Source organism: Oculina patagonica, chromosome 1 (assembly GCF_052425735.1).
Source record: "Oculina patagonica isolate OP01 chromosome 1, crgOcupat, whole genome shotgun sequence".
Taxonomy (NCBI): domain Eukaryota; kingdom Metazoa; phylum Cnidaria; class Anthozoa; order Scleractinia; family Oculinidae; genus Oculina; species Oculina patagonica.
The window spans coordinates 5,729,310-5,753,108 of NC_135758.1; the positions used below are offsets into that span (position 1 = coordinate 5,729,310).

At 35.9% G+C, this 23,799-nt stretch overlaps 1 protein-coding gene across 3 annotated transcripts; it reads right to left on the minus strand.

The window, feature by feature from the left end:
* Positions 1 to 1,235: 1,235 nt before the first annotated feature.
* Positions 1,236 to 23,799, minus strand: LOC144652844 (dynein intermediate chain 2, ciliary-like). 3 transcript variants are annotated; one of them, XM_078512823.1, is made up of 28 exons: positions 23,645 to 23,799; positions 21,999 to 22,082; positions 21,626 to 21,676; positions 19,637 to 19,765; positions 18,155 to 18,216; positions 17,054 to 17,118; positions 16,044 to 16,079; positions 14,422 to 14,486; positions 13,861 to 13,986; positions 13,550 to 13,609; positions 12,759 to 12,800; positions 11,747 to 11,836; positions 10,885 to 10,969; positions 9,364 to 9,481; positions 8,735 to 8,778; positions 8,476 to 8,542; positions 7,720 to 7,805; positions 7,503 to 7,603; positions 6,721 to 6,810; positions 6,534 to 6,621; positions 6,354 to 6,407; positions 5,954 to 6,021; positions 5,185 to 5,291; positions 4,826 to 4,925; positions 4,605 to 4,659; positions 4,303 to 4,381; positions 3,913 to 3,970; positions 1,236 to 1,743 (listed from the first exon to the last, which is right to left on the minus strand). In XM_078512823.1, exons 1-28 carry the CDS (start codon positions 23,675 to 23,677, stop codon positions 1,660 to 1,662), a joined length of 2,127 nt encoding a protein of 708 aa, XP_078368949.1. In that variant the 5' UTR covers positions 23,678 to 23,799; the 3' UTR covers positions 1,236 to 1,659. The 3 variants fall into 3 exon arrangements, with proteins under 3 accessions (XP_078368949.1, XP_078368950.1, XP_078368951.1); XM_078512824.1 differs by having other exon boundaries at positions 21,999 to 22,079; positions 23,645 to 23,797; XM_078512825.1 differs by lacking the exon at positions 16,044 to 16,079 and having other exon boundaries at positions 23,645 to 23,798.

Here is a 23,799-nt window from a genome sequence, read left to right on the forward strand (position 1 = left end):
GATAGGGCGGGGGGGGGGGGGAATCATATAGTAAGCAATGGTAAAACTGAAAATCGGCAAGTTCAACCGATGGAATGCTTATTAATAACCTCATGCTTCCGCGCGTGTTTTACTTAACATCTATTACTCAAATGCAAGGGAATCCCACACGAGACATTTATGTAGGTTAAATTAATCTTTTAAGTCCCCATGCAGTACATTTCTCCCTTTATAAACTGCACAATTAGGAATCGTCTTATGCGTTACTTGAAGAAAGTCAAATCGTAACTGATTTTCGCTCGTGGACTGCGCGCGCGCGCCTTTCCCGCCTTTGTTTACGTCACAATGTAAAATATTCTTTCGATAAGACATCAGCGCGGTCGGACGTATTTTTTGAGGCGTATCTTTTCTTTAAGTAAACACATAAAATTACACCAGCTTGTAGCTCGTATAGCTGCTAGCAAGTAAAACCGATTACAAAAGGTAAGTGTAGTTTTTGTGTTACAATCAATGTTTTTTCGCCGTTGGAATGAATGACCCAAAACCAATCTGAAATGCTTCGACCGTCTTCCCTACTGATCTGCAATACGCTTGGCTTACCTAGAAAACGTGAGTTTTTTTTACATAAAAAAAAACTATTCTTCTCTTACGGTTGAACAAGGAGCTGGGGCTTCATGGGAAGGAGACGAATCTCAATCTATTCCTAACACCACCCGGGACGAGGACTTGTTGGAACTGCTAAGGGACATAGAAAGTCTTGCGGGATTGGACATTCCTTCAATCAGTTTCTCGTTAAGTAAACTTTTTAATTTAGAGTGCGTTTCACTTTATTGGTTTTAGTTTAGAGTGCTTTTTACTTGAGCGTCAAAAGCAGCTCGCGTTTACTTTGGTTTTGCATTACTGCGCTTTGTGACACGCGCCAAAATCAATCGCAACTCGCTCACACACGTTTTCCCGCGCTTCGCACTGGCTACATATATTTGCTTCGAGTTTTGATTGGTTCACTGGATTCTTTGCGTTCTTTGTGATTGACCAGAGTGATAACTTGGTTTTGGTTATATGATACTCAATAAAAACTCGTCTATTTCACTGATGATGGCCTTATACTCTTTAGGTTCAGTGATAAAGGGAACCTTTAATTTCGTAACTTTCATGTTATGGCACTTACCACATTAGCAAGACAGAACTTTGATTAACTTTATACTTTTAGGTTTACGGTCTTGAACGAAGCAGCAAAATAAAGAAAAACTTACACATAAGAATAAAAACATTGTTTATTTGGCGATATTTGACTTCTTTGAAAAACCGATACAACACCACACAAGGTAATAAGTTTAGTATTTTATCACGACCGCCAACTCGAGTCTACATGTACACCATTAAAATATATTTACACTGGATATGATACTTCATTTCTTCTTTGCTTGGTTGATTAAAAGCGTGCGGCAAAGTGCAAACAAAAACAAATATAACAAAACAGAAACAAATGACTTACACAAGCAAAGGAAAGAATGAGTAAAACTATTCGCTTCAAAACGCTCAAAGCATAAATTGCTACAACATCTTCCTATGTCAAACAAGCTTTTTACAACGCACGGAATCTGTTGCTTTTACTCTGCAAGTAATCTCTACGTGTATGTAAGAAATATTATTTTTTTTGTCGTGTGGAATACAAGGCATTTAATTCTTTGCCGATGGTTCCCTGACAAGACTCAGCAGCTTCTCCATTTTGGCCATTTCGTTTTCTGGCCCCTTGGCTTTCTCCTGAAACAAACAGAAAAAAGGTTCCATGTCAGACACAATAACACAGTTCTTAAAACTCCACACAGTTTTATCAAACTTGACATATAACAGTGGAAACATAATGGCTTCATCGGCAAATCTTAGGCAAAGTTAGACAAAAATGGCGCGAAAGAAAGAACGCGCGCACCAAGTCAGGGTTGATTAAAGAGATGATTGGCTGTAAAGGTCCCGTGACAACAACCTCGAAACTGATTGGTTGAAAATCGTGAAATCCTCGTGCTTTGGAAAACAGTGTATTGAGCGCAACGTTCAGTATGAGAAATGGTTTAATGGTGGCTGCTATACATGTAACATGGAGGTGTACAAAAGAACAAAGACCATCCATTAGGTGTTAGGGAAAATAATCAATTACGTGCAAAACAGTGCAAAGCGTGAGTTATACGAGTGTTCGCTTAGGATAAGAGAGTTAATGAGGCCAAGTGAGCTGGTGAAATCCAAAGCTCGAATGTGGAATTCCCAGTGTCTTACATTTATTATGAAATTAGTTTGGAGAGTTTTAAGGATCGTCACCCCATAGTTGACAATTATCCTAATTTTCATTTTTTATATGACCACTTGGCAATGTATAGTTATAGCAAGAAGAGACTGGAAGCTGGTATTATTCCTGGGGCTTCGCGCACCCCAGAAAAGAGGTTCTAAACATGTTGAATGATAGGCACTTTACAAGCTGGCCTTGCAGCTGAGCAAACAGAGGTTAAGCTTTGAAAGGATTAAAGTTTTAGAGAGAAGAAATGTTAGAATATAGATGTCATACGGGAGAGAAGACGATCGCAGGCGGCGGTGGTGATAATGGAGACTCGTCATCAGAATCCGCAGCTTGGGTGAGAACAAGAATAGGAATTTCCTCCTTAAAAGAACGAATCAGTAACACAGTGAGTTAGGATTGTTACAGTGCAATATCCATGCAAGTACAGTGATATGTTGAGAAACTGGTACGTAGAAGAACACGGAGAGTGAGTACTCAGTCAGAGGGGAAAGAACTGAAGGAAGATTTTTTATGGCGCCTAGTGGATTAAGAAGTTAGCACGGAAGTCCTGTCTTCATGCATGAATTGACTAGGAGTATTGCAACCCCCCCTGGATGGGAAGCTAGTCCATCGCAGGGTAACCCCCCAGTAGTAAATTTTATAGTTCCCATTAATGCTCCTGGGTGTAGAGATCCTGTAGAGAGACACTTAGAGAGAAGTGTCTTGCCCGCCAATGAACACAACACAATGACCACCAGACCGTTTGATCCGACGTCCAGCGCACTAACCATTAGACCATTGCGCCCCTCATGCCTGGAGCACATTACACAGCGGACAAACGCAAAAATGACGTCACCTCCGAACTTTTCTGAGAATTTGTCTCGTAAGTGTGCAAACTTTTGTACATGTAGGAAATTGTTAAAGAAATGGTACGGTGAAAGAACAGTTCAAGCTGGGACACTCAGTGGAGATGAATTATCAAATTTCCAATGCATAAGCGGCGTATAAACCTTAACTTTCCAGGGACGGCGTTAACTTTTGGCTTTAAAGCGAAAGTTTTCGGAAAATTTAAGACTTTGTATGGAGAAGTTTGGCGGGAATTGCACAGTAACTGTGCACGCGCGCTGCGTTTGACCGCTGTGTGGGAGCACATTAGAAGCACATTAGTAACAACACCGCTAACAAAGAAAGCACAGGAAACATAGGCAGAAAAGGTTCATCTCAAGAAAGGGATAAAAAGGTAGAGAGTAGAAGCGTGAAAGCACTGGAAACATAACCGGGTGGAATTATCATGCCAGGTTTTATCACAAACCACAAAACTGTTAGTTAAAAAAGGAAACTCAAACGTGCAGCCAATGATTACTTCTGTGACATGTATCTCTTCACATTATCAACTGAGAAACGATGAATACACAAAATAAGTGTAATGACAATCGTTTATCTGTTGTAACATCTGTTGTTAGAATTCAGTGTAAGAAGAAGACGCGGCAAGAATATAAGAACAAAATGTGAGTGCATGAATTGAGCAGAGGAAGATTTTTTGTATTGAGCGGCTGCCATCTATTTAAAGAAAACCACGTAGGTCATAATCCTCTATTTTTTGTCAGTGAATAATACGTATCCACATGTACTGCCTATCGATGTTCTTCCTAACAACAACATACCTTGGGCTGGGTTGCTTTTCTTAGATTTGGTGATAACTTCAAAGACGTCACGTGGCCCCTAAAATGATAATTATGATAATTAAAACGTTAAAATGTGCGCGAGAAACTAATCATGAAACAAACATTTGAACAAATGAACACAATAAAGTTAAGAATCCAAACTGGTGGGTGGATCCGGGGGGCACTCCCTTTAGTCGACTATACGGGGAGACTCCGCCCGAACAAGTGCCTTTTTCAGGCTAGAGGTATATAAAAGGGTAGGCAAAACTGTTATTTCAGTATTTAAAAGGACTTTGAAATAATCTCGAGAAGAAGCGTTTTTCGGCTGATTCAGCAGAATCAAAGTTTAGAAAAGGGATGCAGTATACTGTATTTCTACAAGTAACCTACCTATCGTCTCCAACGACAAGCACCGGGTATTCAGGATTAAAAGCCAAATGAGTTAGCTTCGTTCTTTTCTTGTTAGCCACTGTGAACAGAAAAAAAGTGAGGTAAATTACTTGCCAACAAAAGGTTAGCATAAGTAAATACATAAAACCACTGAGCCAAATAGTTTTCATGCTCACAGGGGCAGAAAATAGACGCGGCCTCTTGAAAAACACCAGACATACAAAAGGCCGTGGATTAATAAACGTCTGCATGTCGGTCTCTCCAAAAGAAAGGTAAAAAAAGAAAGTCGCCATTTAACTCACCTGACTGCTCGCATAACGGCTCATACTTGTTCACGTTTAAATCATACACATACACCTACAATGACAACGACAACAAAAGCATGAGAATCTGAGGTCAAAGAATTAGTCTAGAAACTCAAAACACGACAAAAGATGCCACGAATCAAATTTGACGAAAGTTTGCTGTGATACATGCTTGTCAAAGTAAGTTACAAAATAATAAAAGTACTCCTGTTTCTTACCCGACCATCTGTTGTACAAGCTGCAAACACTGTGGAGGCGTATGGTGCCCAGGCCACATCACCAACAGAGTTGTTCAGATCAAACGTAAACATGGGCTCACTACACGAAAACAAACACACAATCTAGGTTAAACATTACACAACCTGATTGTATCTTTTCAATTCGCCTGCAGTGCATGTAGTGGCGATTGTTTGCTAAAAATTCAATCAGAAGAAACATGCAAACGGTTTGCGAGTTCTCAGACGTCTGAGCATGTAGTTGTGTAAATCTTGCCACTGAGCTGAGGATTAAACACGAGTCGCGCGAGCGATCTCCACGTATCCCTCGCCTTATAGCTGGGAGAGTCAAGTTTTCTTACTGGTAATGGTGATCCCAAATCTTCACCGTCCAATCTGCGCTACACGAGATGAAGATCTTCGGATGAAAGTGATTCCATTTGACAGAGTACACCGCCATGTGATGTGCCTGTGAAGAAAGAGAAACCAAGTTAGACAGGACAAAACTAGGTACAGTAGACAAACCGAAAAAAAAAAAGAGAGAAACCTGTCGGGGGGGGGGGGGGGGGAGGGGATTTGAGGGCAGATAGGTTGAAGTGGATGTCATGTATCTGGAGTGAAGCAGATCTCATAAGCTCTTAATTCTACTGTTTCTCTAGTGTAGCAGTTGCCACACTGGCTAGTTTCTCGCTGGTTGTTCTGTGCCTCGAAAGGTAGCCACACTTGAGACCTGTCAGAGCTGCTACCCGACGCAGGATTGAATAACAATTAAAGGAAACGGTTGAAGAACGCTTAAAGGATACCCACATTACAGGTAACGAAACAATATAAATAGTTTGCTTTTGAAGAACAGTAAGAAGTGCAATAACTAACGATAGCGAGAATGGAAATGGATTATAAAATGGACAAAGTTGAAAACACGAGGCTGCCGTTTTCAGATTTGGCTTTAGAAAGGTTGTTATCTATATTGAGTTTGAGTTCATAAAAGGTATTTTTTTCATTGAGAGCGGTTTATGGATTTATTAGGGCTGTGAGCAAATAGCAAACGCGCGAAAGAAAACAACCATAACAACAACCAAAGAAACAAAAGTAAACAAACAAAAATGCAGTTACATTCAAAATGACACCTACATCGTAAGTTTCAAGAAACTGGCTTGAGTATGTTTTAGAGCACTTGTGGATCTTTCCTTCTTCTGTGCCTGATGAAAAAAGAACGGAACGAAAGAAAAGTTAAACATACCTCGGAGACGTAAAAAGTTTACAATGAAATGACCACAGCGACACAGCGTTTACACGACGAAAGTTTTTATTTACTCTCGAGAGATTTTTGTTGTCTTTTAAACTTCTCAGCAAATCAGATAACATGTAGCCACATGCGCAACTAGGGACGTCTCTGCCGTTCGACCTAGCTTGGGTTTTTATTCTCACCAAGATATGAAAACTGCCAAACATTACTTAAATACAAATGCACTTTTAACAACAACTGGCAAAACCCAACGCGATACAAAGTGTTTTGTAATATTCCACTTACCAACAAGAAACATATAGTCCATTGTTTTATGAAAATCAAATGCAGTACCACATCCTGCAAAAATAAGCATACAAATTAGTGCAACAAAAGTAAGCTTGGAAGATAAGAGGAAATAAATAAATCTGTGGCCAGATAAAATGAGCAGCTAAAGTAAAATATGTCATTTGATTGATTACATACCTAGACTCGGCAGCTGTGTACTGTCGCCTTCTCCCTCAGTCGTGTTCCCTTGTTTCAATGTGATGATATCTGTGTATCTCAGCTCGCTCTGCACAACGAGAAAAAAATCCGACGATTTGTGAAAACCTAGCCATTGCATTAATATTATTTTTGGGTTGAAATTCTTAAACAATACTCTAGTTTTTACCTTAACTATTGTCCATTGCGTTATTCGGCCGTCAGAAGATACCGAGAAGAAGTTCATGTTATTGTCCAGATCATCTTTTTGCCATTTTACCTAGGATAGAATACAAGCGAGTTAATGAAAAGAGTTATCAGAAAGGTGGTCAAAACCAGGTTTAAACAACTCAAAAAATTATATTATGCATTACAAGAAGTAAGAACTGATGTATCTGTTCGAAACATACACAAAAGAGACTCTGAGAATGTAATAATTAATGTAATGGAATATAATTCCATATATTCAAGAGTACTGTGTTGATGAGTTACGCTGAGTTTCAAACACGTAGTTTAAGTTTCATATTCGCTTAGTGTGAATCTTCCAAGGTGCTTATTGAGAAAGTCGTCAACTTGTAAAAAGGAGCTATAAAATAGAAGTGTGTTTTCTTTTCACGGATGAAAACCTTACATCAACTGAGTGTTTACATGTAAGTGTCGCTTTATTTTCCCCTTGTCTCAAGTACAAAGAGTTTATTTCGAGCATATTGGGCCAGTTAGGCAGGGGAAGCCTTTGCATTTGAGCCATCGATAAAAATGCAGCAAGACTTGCAGTTTTAACTGTACGTTAAACTGTTTTCTCCACAAGATGCTTGTCTTTCAGGCTGTGGTGGTGGTTCTTCCCCCACTTTCTTTCACTCCCCCTTACCAGTCAGCGTTTAACAGCGTTGCAGTGCAATTCATCATTTCGAGCTTCTTGCTATTACAGTGGCCGTGCAAAACTGATTTTAATTGTCAATCCAATGCCCTTACCTGCCAAACAGGGTCCGTGTGTTTGCCTGTCTTAGCTGTTGATCGGTGCATTAGCTCGATCTTGTTTGCATGTTGAACAACTAGGTACACACCAACACTCCCTGGGATAAAAAAAAGTAAACGAGTGGCGATTTATTGTAATTGAATGTCGATTGTCATTGAAAAATTAGATAGAGTCCCGAAATTGAGAAAACATGACTTGAGCATGGATGCTTACCATCATAAAAGCCAACTGCGATGTAGTTAGGATGTTCAGGATGAAAATCCAGGCACATCACTCCACTCTCTGTCTCACATACGTATCTGATACAAATGTAAATGTTAAAAAAAAAGATGTAAATGTAATTTTTTTACCCACGTTACACAGAAGAGCGGAGCTCGTTAAGGTCAGGACCTGGTTAATGCTGAATTTCTACTGACGCGTAATTTTTTACGTGCATTTACGTGCGTGAAAAAATTTAGAGACAATGTTTGAACGACTTGCGTACACGTTGCACGTAAAAAATTACGCATCAGTAGAAATCCACCTTAAGACGTGTACGTGCATGCTAGACTTTCTAAAAGTCGTTCGCTTCCCGTTTCCGGTTTGGTAGTTGTAGACCCCGGTGCGAACGACGAGCTCTCGCGCTTCACGCTCTGTGAGCTCGAATTGTAAGCAAGTCTACATGCATGCAAGATCGAAGACAAAAGCATGACTCCAATTTGCAGTACACAAAAGGTCAAACAAATTTCTGGAATCCTTTACTTTGAAGGAAAAACATGAGTGAATTTAAATTTAGTAATATAATACTTTCAGCACATGATTACGCTTTGTCAAACTCTTCCAAGATTCAAAGCAACGAAAACCGACGTGGCGTCGAACTGTTAAGTAAACCTATTTGACGCTGTACAATGACTAAGCAAGGAAAAAAAAACATTTTAATGCACTTGGTTCAGAATGAAACGTAAATGAATTTAGTCGCTGGATACTCACTCAGGAAAAGAAGGGTTCTTTAAAGTATACATGGTGACCATGCCATTACTCTGCTTTAAAAAGTCATCTGGAAGCAAATTGAAACGCAGGGAAATAAGGTTTAACATCACAAATTATTCAATATTTGTAATTCGTTTAACGGATCTTATGAAATGCAATCTTTACAGTATCAAAAAGAGTTAGTTTTGCTTAGACAGTATAGAAAACGTTCGTTGAGAAAATTCGTTGTAAATGTTGTAAAATATCGATAGACTCTTACAGGATCCATGTCCAACTCCAAACAAATCATGGTACTTGGGACTCCTACGATGAAAGCAAAATACGTCGCTTTATTACGTGTATATAGGATTGGATCCTATCAGGATTGTAACATCAATGGGACTTTATGTATATGTACGCTGTTAGATGCTCTGATCAAAGACTGTGAGTTCGTTAATCTTAGGATCAAAAATCTGAATCTAATTTTTCCTAATCTGACTCTTTTCTAGAATATGCGAGCCTACAAGTAGAATAGGTTAGATATAAGTTAACAATATTATAATAAATTGCTTATTACGGACAATCGTTCAAATTTAAAAACGGTTTTTGTGGAAAAGGAAAAAAAATAGAGAACCCGGCCACAACATAGTCAAATCTTAGCTCAGAACAACACTAATAGGTCAGCTTACATTATGGAAGACCAAAAGTTGAAACAAACAAAAAGTTATATGACAAGATAGTTATATTTAAAATACATTACAAATTAAAATAACAACCTGGCACATAGCTGCAAGAAGTGCGGCTGAAACAACTGACTGACGATGTTTTTATGTTTTTTAGTGCTGTTTAAGTCTTAAGTTTAGTACCCATAGCAAGAAAAAATAACTGCTGTGTTATAAGCAGACATACCAGCAGAGGGATGTGACTGACATTCTCTTTGATTTCTCACAAGAAAACTTCCACAGTGGTAATAGAGTGCCCTCTTGGTCTTTAAACTCATCTGCAGCATCTTCCCAGTACTTGAAGTCTAAAAAAAATAGACAATGATATAAGTTCATTTTACATAATACATATATGTATAAGGCAATTTGCTTAAATAAGAGATAAAACATCTAGATATATTAGCTATAGCTATATCTAAAACTATAATTTATAGCTACAATTATATAGCTCTAACTATAGCTATAACTAAAGCTATAGCTTTAACTATAACTAAAGCATATGCTATAGTTATATAGCTCTAACTATAGCTATAATTACATAGCTCTAACTATAGCTATAATTATAACTATAGCTATAACTACATGTATTGCTATAACTATAGCTATAACTATAGCTATAGTTATAACTATAGCTATAGCTATAATAACATAGCTCTAACTATAGCTATAATTATAACTATAACTATAGCTATAATTATAACTATAGCTATAATTACATAGCTCTAACTATAGCTATAATTATAACTATAACTATAGCTATAATTATAACTATAGCTATAATTAATAGCTCTAACTATAGCTAAAATTATAACTATAGCTATAACTATAGCTATAACTATAGCTATAACTATAGCTATAATTATAACTATAGCTATAACTATAGCTAAAATTATAACTATAGCTATAACTAAAGCTATAACTATAGCTATAATTATAACTATAGCTATAACTATAGCTAAAGCTATAACTATAACTATAGCTATAACTATAGCTATAACTATAGCTATAACTATAGCTATAACTATAACTATTGCTATAACTATAACTATAGCTATAATTACATAGCTCTAACTAAAGCTATAACTATAACTATAGCTAGAACTATAGCTATAATTATAACTATAGCTATAGCTATAATTACATAGCTCTAACTATAGCTATATTTATAACTATAGCTATAACTATAGCTATAACTAAAGCTATAACTATAACTATAGCTATAACTATAGCTATAATTACATAGCTCTAACTATAGCTATATTTATAGCTATAGCTATAACTATAGCTATAACTATAGCTATAACTATAGCTATAACTATAGCTATAACTATAGCTTTAACTATAACAATAGCTATAGTTATAGCTATAGCTATAACTATAGCAATAGCTATAGCTATTGCTATAGCTATAACTATAGCTATAGCTAAAGTTATAGTTATAGCTATAGTTATAGCTATAGTTATAGCTATAGTTATAGCTACAGTTATAGCTATAGTTATAGCTATAGTTACAGCTATAATTACAGTTATAGCTATAGTTATAGCTATAGCTATAACTATAGGTATAGCTATAGCTATAGCTATAACTATAGCTATAACTATAGCAATAGCTATAACTATAGCTATAGCTATAACTATAGCTATAACTATATAGCTATAGCTATAACTATACAGTAGCTATAGACTATAAATAATATATCCTTTGTTACCTTGTGCGATGTCATCATACGTGTTCTGGTTTACCATTCTCTCCACTATCTTACATGGTTTAGCAATCCTTGAAATATCATCACCCTGGTGATGAAAACAAAACAAGCAAAATTGAACAACTAGCTCATTGACAGAAATCCCTTTTAGAAGCCTTAAAGGGGCTACAGTACGTCATGGGTGGATTTTTGGTCTTAACTATTCTGAAATTAGTGGTAGGCAACTTAACCGTTGAAAAACGTTATCTTTTTACATCCAAAGGAAGATATAACCTTAATCTGTGGAGATAAATCAAAACACGGCTATATTGATCAATATGTTTTGAAGACACACTTGAATAGTTTAGCCTAAATGTTTCGAGTTGCAATCCATTTCCATCCTAGCCATCCGCAGCCAAAGACACTTGTTAACAATTTCAATGCTCTGATATAGCAATAATGTTTATTGAAATGAACCATTATTTTTAGGTTTCTTGTGACACAAATATATATTTTGGCTGTTTAAAAATCTTGTAAAATTCGTGACAAAGTTACATGTACATGTCCTGCGATCAAAGTGTCAGATGGGAGGTAATTTTACAACTTGGCAGAAAATGTAGCCAGAAGGATTCAACGTTTGTTGCACCACATGATTATTTTGCCACCATGCATATACTCCGTAAAAATTAAAATTTGAATTTAAGACGTCTTGTCTTACCTTAGCACCAGAACAATACCTGACGTATATTGATTCTTAGCTACTGTTCTGGTGCTGCAGTAAGATGAAACATCTTGAATTTAGATTGTAGTTTTTACAGAGTATGCTTCCCAATTATATAATGCTCGGAATTATCCTGTTACAGAATGATGTGAAAGCTTGACAAACCTGCACTTCAACTTGCATGAGCTTTTTCTTTTTGTCATCATCTTTTTTGAATGATTGTGCCTTTCGACTTTCCTTTTCTTTTAGTTTTTCCTGAAAAGTTGATTAATGAGAGGAATCCCCCTTAGATCCTTAAGTGACAATCTAACGTTATTCTTAGCAAGTTTCTGACAACATCAAAGACATACATGTAACTATATCATACTAAGAGAATTCTAATTGATTTTTGGAAAAGTACCCAACAAATGACAGGAACACATAGAGCGGTTTTTCCTTGAGTGTCAAGTTAATTGTTTGCTTTGGTTTTGCATTGCTACGCTTAGTGATTGGCTTAAAAATCCGCGCACTTTCTCAGCCAATCAGAACTAAAACCAAAACCAATCGTGACTCGCTCGGACGTTTTCCCGCTTCATGCCGGCCATGTATTTGCTTGGAGTTTTGATTGGTCACTGGATTGTTGTGTCCTTTGTGATGGCCAGAGTTTTCTTGGTTTGGTTTTCGACACTCAATTGAAAACTGCTCTAAGAAGGTGACGATCACTAAAACAGAGGTGGATTAAATAACTCGAGGTACATGTAGAACGTAAATATGAGGTGCATGGCATTTTCGAGTTTGGCTTGGATGCTCTTGAAATTCTGCAGACGTGAGAATTCTAAAACAAAATCCTTTGTGTTTTGCATATTATACATGTAGTTAGCTAAAGTCTAAAAGTGATTGTTCAATAAATTGTGAAGCAGTTTCTTAAATAGCAGTGTTCCTTTGACGTTCTCATCTTCTATATACTTCAATCAAAATGAATATTGAAAATTAGAAGTTACAACATAAAAATATTAAATATGTCTACAGCAACAACACAATTAGTAAAAAGCTAGTTACCGGTATTTGCAGTTATTTATAATATATGACTAAGGTTAAAAAGCTAAAATAATAAATGGATAGTAAAAATTGCTGCTAGTACAAATTTCTATACCAATAACGGTGACAAAACCATGTCTAATTATCAAAAAATTCTCACCTGCTTCTGTAGGTCTTCAACATAGGCATCATAAATTTCCCACTGTAAAGACAAGCCAAAATTAATTTTAAAAGATACTTAGTATATATGGTTCAGTTTAAAACATATCTTAACTAACAACATTTCAACTAAAAAGTGCCCTGATTGCAATTGGCCTAAAATTAATACTAGTCTAATATATGATAACTTATTAAAAATCATATTACTAACCTAATGATATATAAGTCTAGTAAAATTGTTAGACAAACAAAAGTATTACTGAAATAAATTTATTAGTTTAGTAAAACTATCATCATAGAATAATTATTAGTAGAACTCAGCTGTGTTCTTTGAATCCGCGAATCGATGTTCTCCCCGATTCATCGCGAAGAAACAGTTGGCGCAGCGGTATGAGCAAAGTGCACAGTATGTAGGTTTGGACTGCAATCCTTGAGTCACAACGACGCCCCGAGGCGACCGGCGCCCGTGACTATTTGCCAGGGCCGAGTCTAATTGTTAATTAGAATACCAAATTTACTTATTACCCTACATTGGAATAATAAGGTAAATTTCATTTATTTATATTATTAGGCTCTCCTCCAATAAATAAAACAATAAATATGCTAGCAAACTTATTATAAGAGTATAATTATTAGTAGCCTTCTGAAATTTCTAGCCTAGTAAAATATTAAGTGATTTGATGAAATTATCAGACTAATAAGTTCTATTGTAGTACGCTTTGTAGTGGAATAAAAGGATTAATAAAAATTTACATTGGGACATTAAACCTTCTGTCTATGAACATCGCCCACCTGATTAGCAGTGGCTGAGAAGTTTGCTCTTGGTGGAGGTTCAGTTGAAGTACCACGTTCCTAAAAATACAGAAGAACCCATGTAAGTACAAGTATAACACTATTAAAAACAGCAAATTGGAATATGATGAAAACGAGAGTTGTGATTGGTCCCTGAGAGGTCCAAAGTTTTAAATATTATTGTTATTTTTTTTGCGGGGTTTTTTTTTTTTTTTTAAAAATTTTTTTTTTTTTTTTTTTTTTTTTTTAACATTTCTGAAATAGACAAGGCAGTTTCAAGTAGTTTAGGTCTCAATTGACTATCAGCTTACTCTGTAAGGGTTGTTGTATGTCTGTGATGCTCTCTCACTGAAGTTAAACTGATTTGTTAACTTTGCATCACCCTTCCCTCCCACTGATGCAGATGAGTCAGGTCGGACCTCTTCTGCTGCTTTTTCCTAGAACAAAATGGTTTCAAAGTTATATACATGTATTAGTCAATATTTTTTAAACTTAATTTTTGACATGTGTTATTTGTCTTTGGGTTGGCAATAATCTACTTCATGGTAATTAGCTTAAAGGCGCATAAATCAAGAAGGTGGTAACGTTAATGTAGACACATGCCAATAAATGGCACCAAGAATGTAATTGTGACTCTTTGATTTAAGTCGAGAAGTTTGGAAAAGCAGCTAAACAACTTCATGATTGACAATGTACACCTGTACAATATGGTTTAAATGAACACCATATATAGGTACTGTAGTTGTAAGAGTTAGGGTACATCTTTAGAACAGAATTGATATCAATTATATTGCAATATTACGTGTATGCTCAAAATGTTTAATAAAAAATTGATATATGGTGTAAAAAAAAACCTCAAATAACTATTTTACCTCTACTGGCTCTGCTTTATTTTCTTTGTCCTCCTCCTCTCCAGCTTCACTAGCATCATGCTCAGCTGCCGAGACCAGAGTTTATCAGTAAAAATGTTCAAAGAAAAAATATTATAAATATTGTATTATATTTTCCATGAGCCACCTTAGTTTGAAAGTCCCAGACTCCTTTTATATTGTTAAATAAAAAAGATAGAATGACTAAACCATTTCAAAGAACCAGGAATATATGTGCAAATTTTAATAAAAATAAAAAATAGTAAGAATAAGTAAAATTAAAAGAAAACAACAAACAAACACATTAAAGAGAAAATTTAGTCTTGGCTCCAAATGACCGACATTATTAACCAAACAATATGATAAATGCAAAAGTAATGTACATGTAGTCTCAATTTGAATATCATATGACCAACTTAAAAGAATACATGTACAATTTGTAGCATATTAATCAATAAATAATATATTTCTTTTATTATATCTTTAAGTAGCATATTGAAAAAGTTTAAATGCAAGCTTAAAAAGCAAAATGAAATAAAAAGATGGTGACAAGCTTAAGTAACATCTCTAGAAAAATAACGCAAACTAAGATACAAGATAGTTATTAATGCAAAAGGCCAGGCAATGAAATCAAAAGATATAAAACTAACAAGCTCCATGCTTTGGAGCAGGTGATCGCCGATGGCTACGTATTGTTGCAGCACTTCCTGACCTATTAGCTGGTAAATTAGTATTCATTAGGTGAGTGTTATGATTATCAAATGAATAAATTATTATTAAGAAAGATGAAGAATTAAATAGGGACAAAAATTAGATAATCATACGTTAACAGTGAAGACACTTTTAATTAGGTTTTATAAATTACACTAAATGTAAAATTACGTTGACGTATTTATATAATATGCTTAGTAAATGACTTTACAGGAGTTGACAAATGAAGTGAAATATTCAACTGGCAAATTGTTTGTGTGGAAATTATTTTGGTAAAATTACTAAATGATACATATTAAACAAGAATATTCAAATATTGCCAATTCATTAGAAACAATTTTTTTATTCAGCATAGCGAAAATAATTTTAAGAAAATAGTTTTTGCAATTTTTAAAAGGTTGTATAATCTGAGTACACTGTATTTAATTGATTGTAAAATAATACTATCTTAAATTAGTTTAATATTTGTCAACATTCCTGAATGTTATAATCTAGGATACACATCAAAATTATCATTTATGAATTTCATACACATGGTAAATTATTGACAGTGATAATCAAATTTTAAAAAGTTAGCTACAACAATCAAATTTCATTTCTTAGATTACTTCATGATTAAGGTTATAATTATTTACTGAATTAATTTTAACCCTGCAGGGGTTAAATATGCTATATTTAAATACTTCAAAACAAAACATGGCTCCAGTTTTGTGTAATTTTGTAATAAAGTAAGGAATTAAACTGTATTTAGAAATACCTCATCTTAAAATAGATAACATCGATCACTGATGATTAATAACCACTTAAAAGTTACAGTATTATAAGATTAGGATTATAGTTATATAATGTTATTTATTCTTTTTAAGATTTGTTAACTAACATGCAAAGCATGCAGTTGAAAAATAATTACTCACAAAAAGAGCTCAGTGGCCTGAAGTAGTCATCAAAGCCTTGTTGGTTTATTGTGTAAGAATAAGATCAAATTAGCTTAAAATAAATTGTTATTTATTATATACAGCTGTATATATATACACGTTGAAGTTAATTATTATAATAATTATGAGTAATGTTCTTCACACTTCTAAAAGATTACATGCTGAACAGGATATGCCTTAATTATTCTTTAAAAATAGTTGTGCATCATTTTTTCTGAAAAGCTGAAACATATTGAGCTATCTTTCACAATAATTATTATATTATTAAAATTATTTTAAAATTAAAAACAAAGTTAAACATAATTTTATTGTATATGACTGTTTAAATATGGTTTGTAATTAATTATAAGAATTATTATAAGAATTGCATGCAAGAAATACATGTAGGCTGTGGTTTATTTTTTTATCAGTCTTTGGTTTTAAATTTTCCAAACCAGTTTGATTAATTCATTGTTCATTGTTTCAGATTCATAATCATAATCTGAAACAAAGGGAAATAAAAGTCAAACTTCTTTGAAAAATAGATAAATTTAAACCACAGCATTTACAAATCCTTGTGCAAAAATCAGCCAAGTTAGCCCTAACAGCAGCTGAGAAAACGTGAAAAGTAATTTAAACTACAGTGTAACGGCATGCAAGGGATTAGGAATTCAAATAATTTCAAGTGCTTTAAATTTGAGATTCCACAAACTTGCTATTGCAGTGCTTGCATCTGCAGGCTACTTAAAATAATTTTTATATAATTATGCTTTACTTTTCCTGTGATGATCAAGTGCTTTTCTTTCATTACCTACATAGGTATATATAATATGTACATTAAAATAATTTCTGGGATGAATACCTGTAGTATACAAAATGTAAATTGAATAAGTTTAATGTGGTTTAATGTACAATGTTAAGATTATTTTGCATAACTTAAGGACTTATACACAAATCATAAAGTCATACATTTATATTGGCAAGATATTTTAATTACAATGTACATGTACCTTCTGCCATTCCCTGCCTTGCTCGCTGTCTTCTGGCTTCATCTGAATCTTTATGAAGCATATTCCTAAAACCACAAATTATATTCAGTTTGTGTACACAAAATCTTATGTTTTCTTAGAAGTCAAATTTGCCATAACTCATACAATAACTTATAACTTTTTTTGTAAAAAGAGAACTTAGGGACGGACCAATTGGGAGGGGGATGTCTCTGCAACTTTAGTTTGCACCTCGCAGACTTTCGAATCCTTTTTAACTCGCCTTGTCTTTCCAGGCCCGCAAACTTTCATATTTCACCCCCCCCCCTAAAAAAATGGAGATTACTTAACTTACATACTTTTTACATGTATAAAAAATTTCAAATATTTTAAAATTTAATTTTCAAAATGCTTAATATGTTATTCAAAATCTATACAGTCATGTAGCTGCTCTTCATAAAGTACTGTACAGTCATGTAGTCAATCTATGTTTCAGAAGCTTTGTACATCTGTTCATTGTCATAGAGAAAACAAAAACTTCACTATAATAAGTGACAGACTTTTTAATACAAGTACATACACATATTATTTTTATTATTATACAAACAGTACACATGGTTTTTAAAAATAATTTTCCTTTGGGATAATTTTTCAGGATTAAAATTGTTCACTTTGTCAACCTTACCAAGAAGACTTAAGGTCAGAAAAACAAATGTTACAAAACTTAGAAGAAATGCCACTGCAATGCATTTTGTGTCTAAAATTACTCATCTCAGGTATATTTGGGTTTCTATGGCAACCAATGAAGATGGCATATAAAGAGCTATTTTTATGCAGAAAGTTACAAGTTACTTTTTACTGGCTTAATACATGTAGGTAAGAAAACGTAAAAAAGCCTTGAGCCATAATATCAACTTTTCACTGAGTAAATTACATTGTACATGTAATACATGTACTTGTACAGCCTGTGAGCTGGTGGTCTGTAACATATTTTGCACTCATTCAATGCCATAAAATGATATCAAGTGCAAGTGATGTCATTTATACAGAGGCTACAACTTTTACAATTACATGTATGTTTACATGTACATGTAAAGCCCAAACAGCATTAATTAAATCTCTTACCCATCGAGTGCAAAGTGAATTGCCAGCTGGTCCACACTTGATGTTGGTTTGTAACATTTTTCCTGCACATGGCGAGAGAAGGTAATATTATCAGAAAGTTAAGGGTTGCAAATCATTGAAAGAACACAACAATTTAGAAATCAAGGCTACAGAGCATCAGTCTGAACTTTTAAAGCTGAATATCCAGCAGAATGGTCCATAATTATCTCTGTAGATAAACCAATAATTTATGTGCATGTCCCATGAGGAAGACCTTTCAGTCTGCTACGAAAACAAAAATTTGGATGTTACTGACAGATCTTTTACTTATCTACAGATCATCTTCAGATTATCTCAAAATGCTCAGCAGAATGTCTGTAAATTTGATATAAAGTGTCTATTAAATATCACATGTTGCAGAATTCAACTGCATGCAATCAAGAAACCATTTGTTGAATCTCCAGACAAGCAACAAGTACGAATAAAGAGAAATCACAAGACACGTTTTTTAAAAGAAATATAAAGGGAGGGAGTAATTAATAATACAGAAAAAAAATTCCATAAATACACATTGTAAGAGAATCCCAGAATAAATACAGTGTATCTAGATTTAAGGCTGTATAAAATTCTTGTGCTCCAATTAATTAAGCCTATTAATTTCTTGTCTGGTGATTTTTATTATTGTTAGGTATTAGACTGACCATAACACTTTAGTCTGCATTTTTCACGTTTAATCTTGGGCGGATCATGGACATTTCGGTGATTCGATTTCTCTGCATGGCGGTTCGTCGGCCAGGAGTTCCATCCCGCACGAGACTGAAGAACGCGCCATCATCCCACCACGGCCCACGCGAGATGCGAGACCTGCCGTGTGACCGGACATTTGGATGGATGTGCCCGCGTTGCACGTGGTGTGACGATCGCGCACCAGCGCACCGTGCACGCAGAAAGCTGTCGCCGGAGACGCGCCGAGTGTCAGCAGCTGGAATGACGCCAGTCGAGCGAGGGGGAAACGGGCCGAGGGGGGACGGAGGGCGGAGAGGACCCCGAAGGACCGCAGCCGGACCGCCATGAGACCGGAAGAAAATTTGGTCCAATGGATCGCGCCCCTTATCTATTACCTGTAGTTCCTTTAATTATTATTGTTTTTTTTTAGATTTAATCTATTGATATTTAATTAAGTTTCTACATGTATAAATGCTGATAATTCTCTTATTAAAAAAGTACATGAGCTGTTGGTTGCAGAAGATAATTATGTTAATAATATTATTACGTTTGGAAGTTTTGGTTCAGATCTAGATTGGAGATGCAGCCCTCATTAGCTAGGTTATATAACTTGGACATTAAATAAGCTAGTACACAACAAGGGGTGGTACTTTTCTATTATGAATGCAGTTTCAGTATATATCCACTTGACACTTGAACCTACGTACTGTACATATACATGTACATGTACAGTATGCTGTGTGCTCATTTTAGAACAAACTGTTACATGTAAGTTACCTTGAAGCTGTATCGCACAATGTTGCTAGGTGCATGAGGGTTGTTGGCAGTCAAGATTCTAGTAAACTCTTCCTTTAACTCTGCCTCGGTCAATTCCAGCTGGTCATCTGGTTTGATCAGCTGTTTTGGCTAAAAAATACACAACACCTTTTTAAAATAAAATGCAATTTTGGTATACTTGTGGTCCATTTGTGGGAGGCATAATGAACTACATGTAATGGTTGGTGCATTTGACTAAGAATCATCAAGCTCTGGCCGAGGCACTGCATTATGTCCCTGGGCAAGACACTTTACTCAGACATTGCCTCTCTTCATCTGGGTGTATAAAAAAATTAATGGATAACAACAAATTTTATAAGGTTTGTACATGTACCTTTTTCACAAACAATTTTCCAGGACTTTTCCAGGACTCAGATTGATTTTTCCAGGACTCCAAAAATCACATTAACCCTTTCACTACCAAGATCTCAATATTATTTCTCCGTTTGCCATACAATTCTCATAATGTTAGTTCTGAGACAGTTGTAATACTTGAGTTTAACAGATTTCAAGACCTTTCCAGGACCAGTAATCTTTTTCCACGACTTTGCAGTCTTGGAAATTGCCACAAAAAAATTCCAGGACTTTTCAGGTTTTTCAGGACCCATATGAACCCTGATATAATGCTGGGGGTAGCCCTGCAATGGACTTAAGCATCCCATCCAGCTAGGGGGAGTGGAAAATATGCTCCTAGTCACTTCATGCTACTGAAACTGGGATAAAATCAACTTTGTTTTACGAGGGTTGCACACAACAGTCTTTCGACTGACAAACCTGTGGCCCTCGGATTCCCAATCGAATTGGAATTTAGAAGTGTTGGTTTTTGTGGAGGGAGGAAAACCGGAGAGCCCGGAGAAAAACCCTCGGAGCAAGGCATAGAATGTACACTTTACTCGTAAAGTATAGTTAACTACAAGAGCGTAGCATTATCTAGTCAATATGCCTTGGCTACAGAGTTATTTTAATTGAAATGGATGTATTGCATTACAAACATTCCGGCGAACTTGCTTTATAAATAGTGGATGCTATCAGCTCCATTAACTGGGTATCACTATCAGCACTTAGTGCTTATGTCAATCGTTGATTCCATTATCAGTTTTGGCCATCCGGAGCATATCAGGTCTCAAGCGAACAATATGTGCATGCATGTGCTTTTATATACCAGTCTTTGTTTCTACTAGTACGCAAGACACGCTATCTACTGTTACTTGTAAGTTTGCTTTTTCCCATCCCTACCCTCCCTTTACAATAAACTTGGACTACTGGCCTGGGTGCACACCTTCCACTTAGCCATCACCCGTGGCAGGTTGGGTGGGTCCCTTAGCCCACCTTATCTTTAGCTACCTACAGTGTAGCTGGGTCGGGGGGCTTCATTCTCTGGGTGCGTTCGCTAACCACCCCATTCATTAACTGGGCGTGTCCGCAAACCGCCCAAGGGTTGCTGTCGCCATTCACTTTATCTGGGTGTGTCCGCTAACCGCCCAAGTTTGTGCTTTGGGGTTTGTGTCAGCTAACCGCCCCACTAAGTTTGCAGGGTGCTGTTCACTAACCACCCAATTACGCTTCTCAGGGTGTGTTTCTACCACCCTCGCTTGTTGCTATCCCAGGGAGCACCCAGTGTCCAAAGTCCCATTTACTGCCAGTGTTGTGTTGTCTCTATTTGTAAATATGAGAGCGAATTTGTTGTTAACCAACAACAAACTCAACCCACATATGACGCTGGGTCCGGGAATCGAGCCCCGAGCCACATTGGTAGGAAGCGAGCGCTCTCTCACCACTGCGCTGTCCCTGCTCTGACCTGATGGGCCACTAGGCTCAAGTGCAGTCTTTCCCCTTACCTTGTGGTCCTTTTCAGTTGAGTGACATCACATTTTTGTCATTCTTACAACATTGCGGAAAAAAGGAGAAAATGTTATGCATGCCTTGAAAAATTGTGTAATAAGGTAGTACCTGCATCCACTCGTCCATGTCATCTCCAATCTGCGTAGCATCATCATCTTCCTGGAAATACAAAAATTGTGCGGTTATTGAGTGTGTGTTTACAAGTAATAAGTAAAAATATACCATTACACCTTATTTACATTGTTACATGTACATCGTATTTGTATTACTATTTCAAAACTCAACAAGGAGTAATTTATTATGGCTAAAAACAGCAATGCCACAGGCCACAGCTTACATCACAAATCTTCTCACATTCTTCTAACAATGTTATTAAGAGCTGATATTCATGTAGAAACCATTGATAGGAATGTTTGGTCTATTCATACAAGTCGTGTTTATTGCTCAAATACAAAACATAAGACAGTTACATGTGCTGTACCTTTTTCTTTGTTTTGACGGCAGCAGTTTTGCTGACTGACTTGACAGCTGGATTTGACGCAGTAACTCCAGGCTTTTTATCCTGCTGAAATATAACATGCAGGGTATCAAAAAATATACATGTACTTCACTTCCAAAGGCCTTAAGTTTTTCTCCCTTTTGACTGAGGCATAACCATTAAATACAAAGGTAATATGGTAAATAATTTTCAGTGTTATGATACTGGTAACGGCTATTCCATTTTGTATCCACCACCCCTCCCCCCTTAACAATGTTGCAAGACAAGAAAATGTTGCCTAAAAAAAGAAAGAAAAAGAAAGAAAATGTTGCCTATATTACTCTACTTAAAGGACCCTAAACAGCCATGCCTTTGTTTTTGTTGACATATGGGATTTTCATTATTATATTTCACGCAGTGCTTGTCTAAACCAACTGAAATTACCAAGAAACCGCTAAAGGAAATTAAACAGACTTCCAGTAACCCCGGGGGGGCTACTCAAAAAAGTTTTATACGGGGAGGCTCCGCCCAAAGTTCTAACCCCTTACCCTTTTATATACCATTTTTCACAGAAATTGTACCCCTTTCGTATACCTTTAACTGAAAAAAGGTACCCCTTTCATATACCTAAGAGACATGGCGTGGACTTGAAATAGGACGTTTTCTTGTCATTTTTATGTAGCGCTTAATAAATTAAAATAATACAACCGTAAATTGCGTCCGTTCGAAATATTTTAATTAAAGGCCCTTTTAAATAGCCATATGACAGATTTCCATACCCTTTCGTATACTTAGTCTCGTGAAATCCCTACCCTTTTATATACCTGAAGCCTGAAAAAGGTACCCCTTTCGGGCGGAGCCTCCCCGTATAGGCCATTATAGGGAGTACCCCACCCCCCCCCCCCCCGGGCCAGTAACACAACTTACGGCAATGCAATAATCTTTTGCTTTCCCATGCAATTTTCATAATTTTGATGGCATCGAAAATGGCGTTGCCTGACTAGGGTCTGTTTACTTAATGACTGTTCAGTTTTGAAGTCCATACTGATAGTAATGGACCATGAATTGAACAATCACGAAGTTCACAATGCTCATTTTTTAAATAATATAGAGGTTTATATCCCTTCACAGGAAAAAGTAGAACTTGCAATTGATCAGCTCCCATTAGTAATCTGCACTGGCATTGCAAAGGTCATGGTCTCAAATACAATGTACAAGTTCCACTGTAAAAGCTATCAGGAGCTAGCATTCAAATAGGTAATAATTCTAGAGCTTAATGTCGTGAACATTTATCTGTTGAGTAGGTAAATACGACATTAAAACCCTACTTGTATCTATCTAACCTGAGTATGAAACAAAATTAAATATTAATTTGCGTAATTCAATCTTTGAGATTATTAAATGATTGACAGTACTTTTAATCATTTGTGTTTTCTCTTAATGCATAAACGTGCTATTGATCAACCGAAGAAACTTGTTATTTTGAAAGATTTGGAGCCCTGGATCGTTGAAAAATTAATACTTAATCCAGCTATCAACATATTACTTTTCAAGAGACATCTATTCGCAAGGAAACAAACATGGCGGATTATGGCGGACGGCAACAGAAAACCAACACAATTCAGCCAAAAAACAAAGGGAAAACTCACCGCTTTCGGCGCCTTAACATTTCCTTTCTTCATATTCTTGTAAAATGTAGCCAAGCGTTTCTTTTTCCTGGTCTAAACTGCAAAAACAGATACTGCAAAGTACGAAATGAACGGAGCTCTTCAAAGCTTGAAAAGTTAGTGTTACCCTGGTAACA

Bases quoted from the DNA above. Each gene is read 5' to 3' on its own strand.
- LOC144652844 (XM_078512823.1), bottom strand. From the start codon at position 23,677: ATGAAGAAAGGAAATGTTAAGGCGCCGAAAGCG. The intron at 13,987-14,421 runs GTAAAATAGTTA...ATTTTGTTCTAG, and splicing joins ATAAAGCAGAGCCAGTAGAG to GAAAAAGCAGCAGAAGAGGT. The intron at 6,622-6,720 runs GTAAAAACTAGA...CTCGTTGTGCAG, and splicing joins CGCAATGGACAATAGTTAAG to AGCGAGCTGAGATACACAGA.